This window comes from Telmatherina bonti, assembly GCF_933228915.1.
Source record: "Telmatherina bonti genome assembly, chromosome: 20".
NCBI lineage: Eukaryota > Metazoa > Chordata > Actinopteri > Atheriniformes > Telmatherinidae > Telmatherina > Telmatherina bonti.
In genome coordinates this window covers 17,590,373-17,606,534 of record NC_136618.1, presented here as the reverse complement: position 1 = coordinate 17,606,534, position 16,162 = coordinate 17,590,373, and the positions used below count along the sequence as shown (strand labels likewise).

At 37.1% G+C, this 16,162-nt stretch overlaps 1 protein-coding gene across 1 annotated transcript; it reads right to left on the bottom strand.

Moving 5' to 3' along the window:
- Positions 1–999: 999 nt before the first annotated feature.
- On the bottom strand, positions 1,000–11,255 carry LOC306771050 (uncharacterized protein). The gene is made up of 16 exons (XM_079260079.1): positions 10,969–11,255; positions 10,425–10,468; positions 10,222–10,289; positions 10,005–10,138; positions 9,723–9,783; positions 9,389–9,599; positions 9,186–9,275; positions 8,610–8,747; positions 7,285–7,955; positions 6,338–6,853; positions 5,056–5,662; positions 4,905–4,978; positions 3,168–3,308; positions 2,609–2,775; positions 2,413–2,503; positions 1,000–1,184 (listed from the first exon to the last, which is right to left on the bottom strand). Exons 1-16 carry the CDS (start codon positions 10,990–10,992, stop codon positions 1,102–1,104), a joined length of 3,120 nt encoding a protein of 1,039 aa, XP_079116205.1. The 5' UTR covers positions 10,993–11,255; the 3' UTR covers positions 1,000–1,101.
- Positions 11,256–16,162: the final 4,907 nt, after the last annotated feature.

Here is a 16,162-nt window from a genome sequence, read left to right as displayed (position 1 = left end):
TTTTGTGTGAAATCCATGCTAAAATACAAAGAAAGTGATACATAAAATAGAGGAATCTTGCTGGATTATTTACCAGAAACTCTTCACTGTAACCCATTATGTCGTTGCTGGCCTGCCCTGCCTTCAACTTTTTCTGTCTGCTGTGAAGACGTGTCGGTCATGCATCCATCGGGCTTCCACCACCTTATTAAACATCACTGTAAATAAACGTCAGCAACAGGGGTCTCTCTACCATGATATCGTTAGGCCTTCGGAGGGTTTTATTGAGCAGCAACATATCCTTCCTGCTGATTTACACTCACCCACCCGGATAAAGGTTAGGTCAATTTTGAGACCACAGTTCAAGCTGTTCGCTGTCTAATAAGGTGTAAATAGATGAAATCCCCTCCACTTCTGCAGACTGTCCATATCAGGAAAACCAAGGATTATCAGAATTGGCCCAAAATGTTTTACACCTACAACACAAATGGTCTGAAAGAAGAAAGATAAGGACATTTTTTAAATTTTTGCACACCATGCCGACTTATTTACAAAAATATACATTCTAGTTTTGTAGGCGCTTTCTGGAATCAGGAATATTTTCTCATATACTTTACCAGTTTTATCCATTTTTCTAAGTGTATGTTTTGTACTGCTTATATTAAATACCAGTAACAGATTTCTGCAAAGGCTTTAATCTACTTCAATAACATTCAGTATGAATTAATGTGTTGTCTCCATTTATTCAATGTAGTTTCTTCAACAATAGATAATGTTTAAAAAATGGATCAACAAGCAAGTCTACCATTTGTTTGCCATTTTTCAAGCAACCAGCCAAGATGGCCAACATCCAGATTTATCCCAGTTGTACATCAGATTATCTACTCTTCCGCCACAAATATCTGGGTAGTGCGAACAGTCAGTAAAACAAAACCATTAGAGAAAAAAAACATTTATTTACAAGTATTTTAACATTTCTTATGTTGTAATCTTACAATTTGAAACACAGCATAGGTCTGGAAAAAAACAGTTTAAAAAATATTACAATTAATGTGTAATACATCCCCAGCCTCTTTTACAACACCTGTATTTGATCGTTTCTCTAAAACTCAACAGAAAACATCAGTCTGAACTTTCTGTTAGGATCCTGGTGAAGAACAGAACGGCTGGCTGTGCATTGTTGTTGTGGATGCTGTAGGCACTTCCTGTGTGAATAAAATAATAACCAGAGTAAAGAACCAGATTTGTCTTACATTAAAAATCTATGGACTAATTTGGTGTAAGACCTAAAGTAGAAACCTCCACCATTGCTGAGGCACCATTTCTGTGCATTTAAGAACAGAACAAATGAGAATCTGACCACTTCCTTAACAACGTCAAGGAAATCTAGACTTATAACATAAACGGCATCCTGCAGCCTGAACTACTTATCACAAGCCTTGTGGTTCATTTTCTCTCTGAAAATCAACAGCTTTTGCAAAAGTCTAAAACCATTTCTTTACCTACTTTTTTGCATTTTACATTACAGGGTTGATTGTTAGTCATTAAAACAGTTTCTGACGAATCAAACAGTTTGCATTCATGCGTTGATTATAAGAAAAACAGCATTTTTATTTTTAGGTCTTTAGAGAAGATACTCTTATCAGTAAATGTAGATCTTTTGTGTCAAGTCCAGATATTCATGCTGTTTTCCATGTTGGCTGATACTATAATTAGGATCGGCCACCTCAGTAATGGCAGCGCCACAAGATGGTGTAAAACATAAGCTGGATTTGTCTAGACCAGTGTTTCTCAATACTGGTCCTGCATGTCTTATAGACTCGACACACAGGGGCGATGTAGTTTATTCTCTATTCATTCCTAAGTAACTTGCACGATGAGGCGAAAAACGCTGCCCTCCATGCATGTGAAATTTTGCCCTCATTCATGCACACGTTGGCTTTCGAAATAAAGCAATAAAGTTGAAAAATGTTCAACTTTTGTCGCTTTTGCGTGGCTCAACAACCAGTCAGTGAGGGTTTCATTGACTGTTTATTTTTCTGGATCGGCCTCGAGATCTGACATAAAATGATGATATTCACCAGGATGTTTCCTCGTTTATAAAATAAGACAAACACAGATCTGTTTTATTTCTGTAAAGGACAGTGAACAGCTAGATTTCTGTCAATTGGAGGAAAATCTTCCAACTAGTCATTCTTCATGCTTTATCTGTCACTGGCTTCAGTGAAAACGCCAAAATAAATCTTTTTTTTTTCTAAATAAATATTTAGAAAACCTCTAAAACACACAGGGCAGTGGTACTAGAGGACCAGAATTGAAAAATACTCGGCTACACATATTAAATATAAAATCTGTTCACATCTGACCAGATCTGACATTCAAAAACTTAACATGTGCTTTAGTATAATACTGTTGTTAAAACAATGTGCTTACCACATTCCACTATAAAGGTTTGTCCAGGCCAGTGGCGAGAAACACTGCCATTGATGCTAACACTCACAGAGCTTGTTAATAAATTAAAAACCTTTGGAATGAAAAAAAAAATAAATAAAAAAAAAGGAGAGAATTATTTAAATGGCAACAACTGAATGAACAACCCGGTAACTTAGGAGGGTAATAGTGAACTTACTGTTGTAGCAGTGTGATCCACCCAGAGGGGCTTCTTCATGTGAGATCCCAGCAGGATCTTTCCAGAACAGATGGAGCCACTGTTTAGGTCTGCCTGGATGCCAAAGGCTCTGTCTTTGTAGGAGTACCAGTCAAACTGGTCTGGAGTGACTGCAGCACCGTCTGTATCTTTATATATTCACAATTATTCAATCATTATTAAACATAATCATAAGAAGCCCGTGATGAAGACACAGCTGTGATTCATTAAAAATGTGTTGTCCACATTTCAGACTATTATATTATTTTCATTATATGTTGGAAAGTTGTGTTATTATGTCCATATTTTGATGTTAATAAACTTTGTGGTTTCAAAAAGCTCCCTTTTTTTTCTTTGTGTCTTTTCTATCTTTAAGGGATAATCACTTTTTATGATTTATGATTTTTATGTTCAATCACAGTGATTTAAGCTTATTGTGAACTTTTAGAAATAAAACAGTATAAATACATAAATAACCCAAACATACACACCAAAACTTGCAGTCTTACAAGCTTTTTGAGGAACTAAAAATAGTCTTTACCATTAGCAGAGGGGGACCAGAGGCTCTGGAACCACTCGGTAAGGGCGGCCTTATCCTTTGGGTGTAAGCTCAGCGGTTTGAGAGGAGGAGCAGAAATGTCTGATATAGCCAGCATCGTCTGAACTCTGGATGATGGCATAACTGGAACACAATAGAACAGAAAGCAGATATTAAAAACCAAGAAAATAGTGAATGGCAATCAGTGAGACACGTGTCAGGGGATATCAGTGATTATATATGTCAGTCAAATGAAGTCAACTGAGGTTAATGGAAAGGCCATCTGCAGTTTAACCAGTGACGTGACACATTTCCAAGAGTACGAAGGCCGTGGCTTTACATTTTTATTTTTCCACAGTAGGGGAAAGGGCTTGTTGTAAATTTTGTTTAATGGATACCCACATCTCTAGTCTGAAAGCAGCTCTCCAATGTGGCAGTAAATTTATTCGAGGCTGAACAGCCAATAAGAGATCTCTTACTGTCCGCTCTGCCTGCAGAAAACATTATCTCTCAGCCCGACTGTTACAATCATCCCCATCTGCATCAGCTCAAATCTCCCACTTCTGTCTCTTTTGGGGGCTTTTCATGATAGTTTGAGTAATAAAGTCTTGTGTTGCTGCAATATACGATTAACAATAACCGTAATGTTAAGAATGAAGGCCCTGTGATGGACTGGCGACCTGTCCAGGGTGTACCCTGTCTCTTGCCCGATGATTGCTGGGATAGGCTCCAGCTTCCCCTGACCCCCTAATTGGAACAAGCAGTTCAGAAAATGGATGGATGGATGGTTCCGAATAAAATCATTATATGACGTGATCTCAGTTGATAAACTGGGTCAAAATCCTGGTTAAATGACATATTTTACTGATTGTTTAATCTCATTTCCAACACAACTGAAGTCATAAGGAGGGAAAAAGTAAATAAATCGATAGCCGTATGCTCGCTTTCATGTTTTTAACTGTAATCACAAAATTTTTTAATGCTCCTTATCACCATGTCAATGCAAAGTTCTTCTGAAACCATGTCGCATGTGCTCTAAAAGGGGAAGTCAGCCCATATTCTGACGTTAAATTGAGGCGACAGTGGCGTACAATTTGACATTGGAAGTCAAAATCCTAACGCATAAATGCAACAGTCAAAGGACTGATTGAAAAAGTTCATTTGAACATAATGACAAATAATTAAAAATCATATAAACATCTTCACCACAGAATGTGTTTTTAAAAAGGTTTGCTTTCAGCACAGAAGAACCTGCATTTTCATGTTGGCGACACATACAAACATAAAAAACTGCAGTTATTAAACCTGTGTTTGTGTGCTCAAAGCCTCAGTTTGTAAACGCAAAAATCTCCATTCGAGAGCAATTCTTAAATAGTTTTTCATCATAACATTGTGACGATTGACAACTTTTTAAAACTTTTTATTCATCAGAAATCCACTAAACGAAAATGACATCTTGTGCTGTAGACTCGTCATGTTTTCACCTTGTGAATGTAAAACAAAACGCCAGAACTGAAATCTGAAATTTGAAAGTATTTTTCATTTTATCTATGATGGTGTGTGATCAATATAATCATTTTAATATTCATGTTTGATAGAAATGTGAAATAACATTACAATTCATTGGCAAGATGTGCCTTGTCAGTGTAAATCTCAAATTTCAAGATTACAGCACAAGGGGTGATGTACATGTACACAAACCTATGTTAGTAGATATTACCAAAAGATTAAAAAACATACTCATGTCGTCATGGTCTTCGTACTCCTCCAGCTGAATCATAGAGGACGGCCCACTTCTCAAGACTTCTGACCTGCTGAAATAATCCCTAAATAGTAAGAGCTTTATGATATTAAAGATAGGTAAGTAAGAATAAATTAGAATTTTCCTTACCTGTTCTCTGACTGACTGTATTTGTCTTGTGGGATCTTTTGGCTGATCTGCGTGCCCCTGCATCCTTCAGCATCCCCAATGAGTGCATCTTTAGCAGCCCTGCTGCATGTTGCGTCAGTGGCGGAGACGTCCTCTGCAGGATGTGAAGTGATGTGACATCTGTTACTCTGGTGTGCGTCTCTGCTACTGGCCACAATCGGGGTCACTGTTCTTGAAGTGAAAATGTCATTAAATGTCGCCAGAGAGGGTTTGACAGTCTTTGGAGTGGGAAGGGGCTTTAGAGAAGTTGTCAGAGCTCCCCCTGGTGGTTTTATTGGGATTACCATGTTGCCATTTTTGGGAACACCAAGACCAGCAGGTTTCCTTAGTTTTGATGGCTTTTTCCTTTCCTGTTGAGGTTTAGGCTCTGTGGGGGGAAGCAGCTGAGGCTGTGAGGAGTCGCTTTCCAAATCGTCACCCATATTGTTGACTGTCCACCAGTTACCTGGTGTCCTTCTCCTCCGTTTCCCTGATTCTGGTTTCATAAGCTGCTGCTTAGGTTGCCTGGGCGACTCAGATGATACTAAATTCATATTGTGGTGATAGACTTTCTGAAATATCTGCCCTCCTGTAACAAAAGAACATTTAAATGAGTTTAGTATTGACACTTCCATTTCCATTTTTAGTAAATTCACCACATGTAACAGTTTTTGTTTGTTTTATTTTTTTTACTATTAATATAGATCAGTGTGACATTTAGCAAATTTTTCATATTTAAAAGAAACATTTGTGGCATGAGGAAGCAAAATGATTTTTCCCTTAAAGAAACCAATAAATAAATATTTAGGAAAAAAATGGGTTGATCCTTTTTTCTTTCCATCCCCAACAAATGATCTAATATCTATCAATCATAGAGCACAGTCAATAACCAGCAAACCTAACTAAACAGAACATCACAGTAAAATTAGCTTAAAACTGGCTCCACACTAACTTTTAGCACTGGTTGCACAGCGGCAACTAACTTTTTAAGTTGGGTGCATCAGCAAAAACTTTAGGTGCACCCCAGTTTTTGGAAATTTTAAGGGATTGTCTTTTGATTATTATAGATATTAATGGGAATGTAAGTTAGCTCATACAGCCAGAAACATCTATTTTTTTGTTATGAAACACTTAATCAGCCTATTTATTTTCTCTGAGTGTGTAATACATCACTCACAGAGCACCTTGCCTGCCATATTATAAAATCACAGTACTATTTCCTCATCTAAATGATGTGTACACGTCCGACAGTCAATATTCCTACCTGAGTCGACACTGTGGCCTCTCTGTGTAAAAACCAGGGGGCTAGACTCCTGCTGGTCCAAGTCTTGGTTGAGGACCTCCTGCTGCTCCTGCTCAGCTTCATATGTGTTGAGTATTTCCTCTGCAGCTTTCATCTTGTCCATTGTGTTTCGTCTTGTGTTTCTTTTTTTGATCTGTTTGGATTTCTTCTCTTTACCGGTGTGCTCACAGGATAATTGTACAGGCGGTTCCTGATTAGTTTTTTTCTTGGAAACTTTTCCTTTCTTGGCCTTGGTTGGTGAGAGTACTGCTGCTTTGGACTTTTTACCATGTTGTTTTGACTTCTTGGGACTAGGCTGCCAGCTTTCTTTTTCCTCTGTGCTCTGTGGGCAACTCTGCCACCATTGCCCTGTTTGTTTTCTTTTTCTTTTCCCAAGATCCTCAGCATCTTCTGGTGAACTTCCTCCTGACCCTGTTGGCTGTTTGTTTGCTGTCGTCTTTCCATCTGCTTCAGATGTTACCATTGCAACTTTTTTGTCTGTTGGACAACAATAATAACAACAAAATATTAGCCATAAAAGCATTGGGGTTTTTTTTGTTATATGGATTAAAACCCAACAATCCAATAAGGAGCCAAATAGCTCATATATAAAATGTGATCAAACAATTAAACTTGGCGACATCCTAATCACTTCTTGGCTGGATATTTTTTTGGAATATTTGAAAAAAAAAATATATATATATAATTTAACAGAATGCCAAAAGCAAAAAACACACTTTTTTAGGACTCCTGCATGCAACAAGAGTTTTCAAAAGGAAAAGACATCATGAGCACATGTGGAAGGTTATTCAGTGGATGAGATTAGCTGGTTTTAAGGATGCTAAATACATTTCTGTGAAAGTTGCCAGCTAAACAACATTGTATATTGAAAAAACTTTGATATGAAATAACTAACAGGAAGACCCTACCTGTAAATGAAGCTAGGTCTTCAGCATGTCCGGGCGCTGGACTTAGTTCTTTGACAGCATCTACAAGTGGAACATCCTTCACAACATCAGATTCCCGCTGTTTTTTCCTGGTCACTTTTAATGTGTTCGCCGTGACGATTTCTTTCCCTTTTTTCAAATTCTTCCTCGCAGAAGACTTGTGAGCTTTTGTCTTAATGGAGGATTTTTCTTTTCCCTCTTCCATGCTGGGTATCTCATCATGTTGATCCTGTACCATGTCGATCTCTCCTGATTTAACCTTCAGTTGCGGTTTCTTTTTCTTTTGTTTCTGCCACCCCACCAAGTCACTTGCTGGAGGATCTTGAGGACTGGGTAAAACATCCTCATCATTTACAGGCTCCATAGCTTCCTGAGGCTTCTCCTTCCTCTTCTTCTGGTTTTCTGGTTTAACATTGCCTTTTACTAGTTCCAGCTGTTCCTGTGGACTCTTGCGTGGACTATCCTTTGTCTCCTTGTTTGTTGAGCTCTCCTTGTCAGTGCTGGTGGTCTTGCTCAGATTTTGTCTCCTATTTGTGGCACTTTTGCTTGGGATGGAAATCCAAAACGGTACATCATCTTCCAAAATACAAAAGTCATCCTCTGGCTCAGGAGCAGGGAGTGGAGGGGACACTTTGGCTGGAGATTTCTTATAACTTTAAATAGAAGGGTTAAAAACACAATAATGTATTATTCATTGCTGCATTAATGATTTTATGAATTGTGTCCACTAAAGTGGACATCTCTTTAAAAGTTGTTTTCTAGTAATTCTACATGGATGGGGACTATAATTTTGCAAATTAGTCACTTTATTTGATATAAGCGAGCCATTCAATACATTTATTAATTTTCTATACCGCTTATATCAATTTAAGCCAGGTAGCTTGAGTCTATTTAAGCAATTAGCAGGCACGAGGAAGGATACAGTTTGGCCTGGTTGCCAGTTCATCACAGGGCCGAGAGTCAACCAACCAATCACAATCACTCATAGCAAGAGTCTAGGGTTGACCACTAAATCTAACACAAATGTCTTTGGTTGATGGGAGGAAACCACAGTACAGCAAAACTTCCTGTTTGACCTTCCACCTAACCGTAGCTCAAACATGTGACCATTTTGTGGTAACCACCACACAGGCCTCATCTGAGAAGAATATCAGCTATGAAAAACATGTTGGCTTATAAAAAAAATAAAAAAACATGTGAATGGCATAGTTAAAAAGATAAACAATTATGCTGTAGCCAAGGCTTACACACATATTATTACACACATGATCACAGAAAAATGACACATGTGCTCCTCTCTATCTCACCATGTGGATTGTGGCTGCACTGCCAGTTTGAGCTTCTCCAGAAAAGCAGTCATGTCTTTTCCCTTTTTCTTCTCAGAAGGCAAAGTTTTAGGCTGCAGACTCACTGCTGGAGCAAGAGGTTCCACATTTTCTTGCTTGCTATTAAACATAGTGACAAAAATACATCAGATAACAGCTGATAGAGTTCAACAGCTTAACGACAACGCAATTACCTGTTGATATAAAAGCTGAAATACTTTTCCACTCTATGTTGGTGGATTAGGGCTTTAAACATTGACTAAAAAAAAAAAAAAAAAGAGCACTGGTTTCTCTCTAACAATGTTTGATGTGTGCTTATCTAGTGATTTTATCTTGTGCTTATCTAGTGATTTGATGTGATCTTATCTAGTCATGAACATTTGTCACCAGTTTAATTTTTATTTATTATTGGTATAAAGTTTCAAATGTCCAGCCACTCACTCTCTCACACACACACACACACACACACACACACACACACACACACACACACACACACACACACACATATATATATATGATGATGAAAAATTTTAAAAAAATAAAATAAAAACTTACCACAATACTCCGCCCTTGACTTTGTGAGAAGGCATCTTGGTTATTGTAACTCTACTTGGAGGAGACTCCAGTTCATCACCATCATCATTCCTAAAGATGACAATAATTTTTATTTAAAAATTCATAGGGAAAAAAAATCCCTAAAGAGAAAAAAAAGGCTGATGTATTTTCAAGATCTTATTTTTGAATACAAATGTTCCTACTCTTGTGCATCTCCACTGCACAGGGCGTTCTGAGCAGGTAGCAAGTCTTTGTTAGGATCCTCTACTATTTCATGTCCACAGTTTGATAAAATTGGGAGTACATCTCTGTCTTTTTCATTGTCCAGCTTATGAACACCATGTACACTTAAGTTATGTTCTATGGGGCTGGAAGTCTTTATTGGCCCATCTGCTTTGAAGGGGATGTCCAAATCTGCAACAATGAAGAGAATTTAATGTAAACACAAGAAACATTTCTAACACAGAGCAGACAGAAAAAGTTATTATTACTTTAAAAAGGATATATATTAGTGAAATGCAGTTTCAAATGTCTTACCGATGTCAAGTTTAGGACTTGGAGCTTCTGTTGTAGCATGTAGGACAACTTCTTTGTGGCCCTAAATAGTAGTAAATCATACATTCAGTGACTCAGACTGCCAAAAGGCATCAAATCAGTCAGGACTGAATATGTAAAAATGCATGTGATTCAAAAGTAAATGAGTTGTGCATCCTAACAATAAGCATGCAAGAAATTTACGGAACAGGAGCTTTAGGCACTTTTTGAATATATAATTGTAAGACTAGCAGATGTTCATGTAATGAATTGACTTTGTTATACCATTTGGTTTCTTGGAAGTTTTTCTGTTGGGCATTTCTGCTCTGAAACTGGAGAGATTTGTGTCTGACTTGGATTTGTGTCAGTATCACAACTCTGAAGCAGCAGCGACGATGAATGTAACGGTGCACATGACTCTGAAACGATGCATTAAATACAGGTTAATGTAATAAACATGCCAATGTCAATGCACATTTAAAAACAAGTGAATCTCACTCACCAATGTCATCAAACATCTTATCAACCGCCTCTTCCAGTGTCAGGGCTTCTCCCAATTGTTTAGGTGGACTGTAGCGTGCATTTCAGGTCAAAGACATAGCCATAGCAAACAAATTACTGATGAGACACAATTATAACTAGTAGGATTATATGCAGAAAAACTAAAAGAGATATAATCCAGACAGGCACTATGTCTAAACATACCTTTTCTTGTCTGTAATGTAGCAGAGTTTCCTCTTGGGTCTCCTCTGTAAACAAATAGCAGTATTTGTAACTACTGCTAGTATAATTAGGTTATCTTAAAATAAGAAACTAGAAGTAATTGCAGAAAATATCCCAATTTAAAACACTCAACTCATTCAGTTTTAAACTGATTTATAAAATGGTGTCTTTTCTTATACACCATCTGCTGTACATAGGATGATGTACAAATACAAGTCACATTTTAGTATATTGTAGTAACACTTAAAAACATCACAAATGACAGCCTTCAATACTGCTGAAACATGAACACGATTCCCAACTATTGTAACAATTACAGATGCAGCATTTATTGCAGAAATGTTGTGATTAGACGTCATTATAGTAACTTAGTAACTTATCAGCACAGCCATTTCCAAAGATGAGATGCAAGCTTAATCAGATTCTAAGTCTTGCTTCGTAGCTATCGACTCTGACAACAAAGACCACAATACAATTGTAATGTGCGAGCATCACTGCAGATGAACAACGGAGTGCCGTGACTTACCAAGGTAGGGTACTTTTTCTCCATCTGGGTCTGCTAGAAGTCTGTTTTCAATGGTAATATAACTGAAACTGTTTCTGTTGCTGTTTCTGAAAGTTACCGAAGTTACCAGCGTTAGCTATCATTCCGTTTTTCGACAGCCATATGCCTGCATAGTCCCCCGAATGCATTTATTATCTTCTCTTCTATCTTAAATAAATCATGGGCAAGTATACATCAATATGAAAGCTGATAGACATTGTATTTAATTGGATTTACAGTTAAATTCGGCGTTAGCAAAACAATGGCGCTGTTGACAATACGCATATATCCCGCGCAGTCGTTGAGAGACGTTGTGGTATTATTCCTCCCATTCATATCTGGCAGGTGACAACATGTCAAATTTGGTTCAGGGTAATGCATTCTTCTTCTCCTAAAATATATACTTTATATTTAAAAATGTAAAAGTAACTTTCTAATTGCTAAATAATAAAGCTTGTTTCAGACTTCCAAAATCTAAGTTGGTTACAGGTTTTCTTCCTGACAGATCCTGCGCAGGGTTTAAAATATTCACGGCTCAGTGCCTCAGGATTGGAACAAAAGTTGAAGGTTAACTTGCTGCTGCCACCTACTGTTGAAGATGGTTCACTGCAAGGGAAAAATGGAGAAAAAAGCTGCCATCTTCTGCAAAATTATTGTAAAGAGGAAAATATGAAAATATGAATTACACCATCAATTTAATACCGATACTCTGTTATCCACTCACTAAGAGGTGCTATCAGCACTCCAATCAACTGTAAATAAGTCTGTTTGATGTGCTTTCTGCCTGCCTCTATTGATTGTGTGCTTCTTGTTCCTCGTGCGTATTCCTATGGCGTGTTCACAGAGGGTTAAATGAAGGGTTCAGTTTTCATTTTCCATAGGTGTGTGTTTATGAGAGAGGGAAAAATATTGCTCTTGGGTAAATAAATCATATTTGCTGTGTATGATGGATATTGGCATCACCTGATGTATATTTACTTTAGCATAAATCACTAACCAGAAGTTTTTACAGTGATAAGGCTGAGTTCAAATTTCAACCCCATACAGTTTAAAATCCTTCTTTTCCTTTTCACATGTTACCTTTAGGGGTTGTCACTGCAAATCATTTGTCTCCATGTAAACCTATTCTTAGTATCTGTTCTCATACATTAACTAACTTCATGTCATCTTTCACTGTATCCATAAATCTTTGGTCTTGTTCTAAGTCTCCGACCTGGTATTTAATATTTGAATATCTATCATGGAAATGTACACAGAAAATTTTACCTCTCATCTCTAAATATGCATAAACATGCACTATAAAATATAATTGTGGCTAAGCACCACCATTTCAGCAATGTCTAAATGATCCAATAAACCCTTGAAAAATAATTCTTATAAAATGTAAAAAAAAAAAATAAAAAAAAAAAAAAAAAAGAAAGAAGAAGCAACAAGCACATTTTTATTTCAATAACTTGCACAAAAATGAACATATGCATTTAAGAAGAAAGTTTAAAATTATTTTGTTAGGCTTCAATTCTTTTGCTGTTTTTAATCTGACACCAACCAGCCTGGAATAAAACTTAATCCAGAAGTAATATTAGATTATGTTTAGGGAATATATACATTATATACATTTATACACAATAAAAAAAAATTATAGAGTTAGAAATATTTTGTACAATAAAGAAAAATTCTGGAAATGTTTTAAACTCCATTGTGCTTGAGGTGTTTTACCTCTTTACACTGTCACATGTCGGCATTTTATCAGTTCAATCAGAATGTAATAAAACAGTTACAAAAGCCTCAGAGAGTAATCATGTATTGAATGAAATCTTGATGTGAACAGAAAGCATTGCTTCCATGACAACAAATCAGTGGAAAGCAATGCTGCCAGGGAGAGTACTCCGTTCACATTTGGGTTATTATTATATTCAGATGCTTAACAAAATATCTTCTTCTGCTTCTCAGCAATCTCCATCACTTCCATGGCTTCAGGACTGATGTCTTCATAAAGCGGCTGTTTGAAGTGTCTCCAAGCCACCAATATAATCCGGATGACAAACAGGACACAGGCTAAAGCCAGCAGTACAGCTAGGAGGAGAAAAGGTTTTAGGAACAATTTTAAATGAGTCTTTTATGGTCACCAAGGTCAGTTCGGCAATTCCTGATGTACAAATGATGCGTGTTATTTCCTCAGATTAAGTCTGCAGATTCATTTATTCTGACATGCAGGGTAGATTTCTTTGTCTTACCAATGAAGATGCCATTGCAACTGGGTGAGTCAGCGTCAAAGTTTTTATCCAGGTTTCCAGCTAGCGCCCAGATCACGACAACATAGGTGATGCAGATGTACCGCACATGCTTGTCAAGCACAAAGTTTTCCAAAACAAACCTGTAAACGGATTTCCTCAGAATCATCTTGATCGCCATTCTATCATTTAATGTAAGTGTTTTTCCCATGAAGTGCACTCACCATACAAGCAACACCACAGTCAAAAGAGAGTAGGAGAGGGTGGCAGCATCTGCAGGGGACATCTCGGCATCATAACTTAGCACGATGGTCAGGTTGATGAGAGTTGCTAAGGTTGTCCATGTTGTGTAAATCATCACACCATTTTGAACCTACAAATAAAGTTAAATAGTTAGACACATTTTTTTTAGCTAAACATTGCACACAGAAGAAATTTCATATACTAACCAGCACACGGAAGAGCCACAAGTCCACATTGTGGTATTTTTTGAGCCAAGCCCCGTACGTATGAAGTCCGTAGCAGATGAAGCATACCATGGAGTAATTTGTGCAGATGACAAGGATGAGAAAAATCAGTGCAGCGATCATCATTCTTAAAAAGAAAAGCAGAAAACACACAGTTAATTTTGGGTTTGTTTACTTCTCTTTTCATTAATTACATCATCCCTTAAAGCCATTTAAAAGATCAGAGTGGAAACACTTACCCTCTGTCCCAAACAATGAGCCAGCTGATATTAAAACACAGATTCAGACACCAGCTACAGAAGAATCCATATGGCAACACTGCAGGGCTGCAGTACATATATCCGTATGCGTTCCTACAAGACAAACAGTCGAACCCTCAGTCTGTGAATTAGCATTTAAAAGGCTTTAAAACTAATAAATAGCATCCATGTAGAAAAAAAGAAAGTAAATTATGCTCAAAACGATTGTACTAAATATGGCTTGAACATGCAATGAGATAGTTAAGAGGACATAAAAAGGGGCCTTACTTTCTGCAAAGACCAGCAACAATATAGATAATCATTGCTGTCAGCCAGATGTAGATGACACTCCAAATGTTAAAGGTCCATCCTGAGGGTGTGAGCTGTGTGTCAAACACAGCAGACACATTGGCTGTGGTGGTCTGATAGGGACCTATGCAGAGAAAAATCCAAGTCAGATTCAGAGTCAGATTATACTCTCTCTAGATTACACTTTCTATTACGTAGTTTATCTAAAAGAGACGGGAAAAGCTTCAACCTACCAACTCCAACCACGGACAGGCCATTGAATACCAGACTTATCCCATAGCCGATGACAGACAGAATCACAGCAGCAAGACGCCCATAGTTGTGTTTCGCCATTGTGATCCACTGTGATGTATGGAAATGAGACAGAAATACATTTTAAAAGAAAACAGCTTAGTTGTGACACGACTTAATGTCTCAGAGAATATTTGTGATTTAAAACACTTTTATTTGAACTGTTCATTGCAGCAAAAATAAATGAATGACTGAATGAATAAATGAATAAGCAAATACATAAATAAAAAAAATTGGATGATTTCTTTCTAAGACAGATTTTAACCCCAGGTTTTGAAATAATTTTTGTAACGTTACACTCACGTGTCGCTACAGCAAGTCTTTCATCCACATCAACATAAAGCTGGCATGATTTAAAAAAAAAAAAAAATGCAAAGGTCATAAAATTAAGACCCAAAGAGATAAACAGCTACACACCTTCTTTTGCTCCCAGAGTCGAGCCAAGCCTGTGCATAGAAAGAGTAACTGAGCAGAGGACGGGGAACTGCCTGTTTTATAGAACAGTTGTAGTTGGGTAACAGGGACATTTATGGCCCATCTACATGGCCACGTGCTCGTCTTATCTGGCATATACATTTATGCCACAGTACAGAGGATTATAAAACAGTTACACTGTTTCTACCCAAATATTTAACTTAAGAAAATGGATTCGTATCTAATATTCTCTCTTAATGAACACTATGTTGCTTTTTCATCCTACAACTTATTGGCTTATCTTTCAGAAATGAAAAATATTGTAAACAGATTCGCAGCTGTTTTTTCTTCTTTTGTTTTTTTTAATTGAAATTATTTAAGCATGTTGTATGAAGTAAACCTGGACTGTTAAGTTGTACCACTTCGGGTCAGTCATGGAGCCGCTGTTCTCATACAGTTTATCACCAAAATTCACTTCAAAATACTGTACTGTTGAATAATCTCTTTCTTTTAGTTTTTGGTACGACCAGCTTAGAAGAGCAAAGTCTATGCCACAGTATGTGGGATATACTGTCATATACAGTGTAATACCACCACTACAGGCTTCTGAAGACTTTGTTGGTCGTTTTTCTTTATCCAGACTACAGTAAACAACAGACAAACGCCAACTGCACAAATAACACAAAAGTTTTTTTTTCTTTTTTTTCCTGTAAACTATAACAATTTGTTTCAGTCTCTGACAACCATAAGGGAGTGTCATCCTTTACAGCTGGCTGAATAGATAAACTGTTCATCTAATGTGTCAGTCAGATATGAATAGCAAGCAGATTCACGTCGGATTCATGTTTCTATCAGAAAAATAAGAGATTAAAAAAAAAAAGAAAACTCATCATGTAAACAGAAACTGAAATCATTTCCTTTTTTATTCATCTCTGTTTAAGATGTTCAGTTCCTTGTGATTTTTGTCCTTACATCCCAGAGTTAATAAATGGGTGACTGATTAAAGTAAAAATGTATATATAAGGTAAAATGAGCCAGTAGATCAGTGATCGTGTGAGAGTGCATCTTGCTACGACGATTTTTGTTTGTCTACTTATTTATATAGAGGTATGGGTCTCTGCAAGTAGAACCAAAGTTCTCATGTGGGTTTATCAGATGAAGGTTTATCTTAAAAGCCCCCCTCCTCCACAGTACTTGATAAAATAACTGTCTTCTCTTGTTTATC

What these genes read in the sequence shown, in the direction of transcription:
- LOC306771050 (XM_079260079.1), bottom strand. Translation starts at nt 10,992, where the DNA reads ATGGAGAAAAAGTACCCTACCTTG. An exon ending in TACATTACAGACAAGAAAAG is followed by an intron (nt 10,290 to 10,424) that starts GTATGTTTAGAC and finishes TGCACGCTACAG; the next exon opens with TCCACCTAAACAATTGGGAG. An exon ending in TGCAGTGGAGATGCACAAGA is followed by an intron (nt 9,276 to 9,388) that starts GTAGGAACATTT and finishes TGTCATCTTTAG; the next exon opens with GAATGATGATGGTGATGAAC.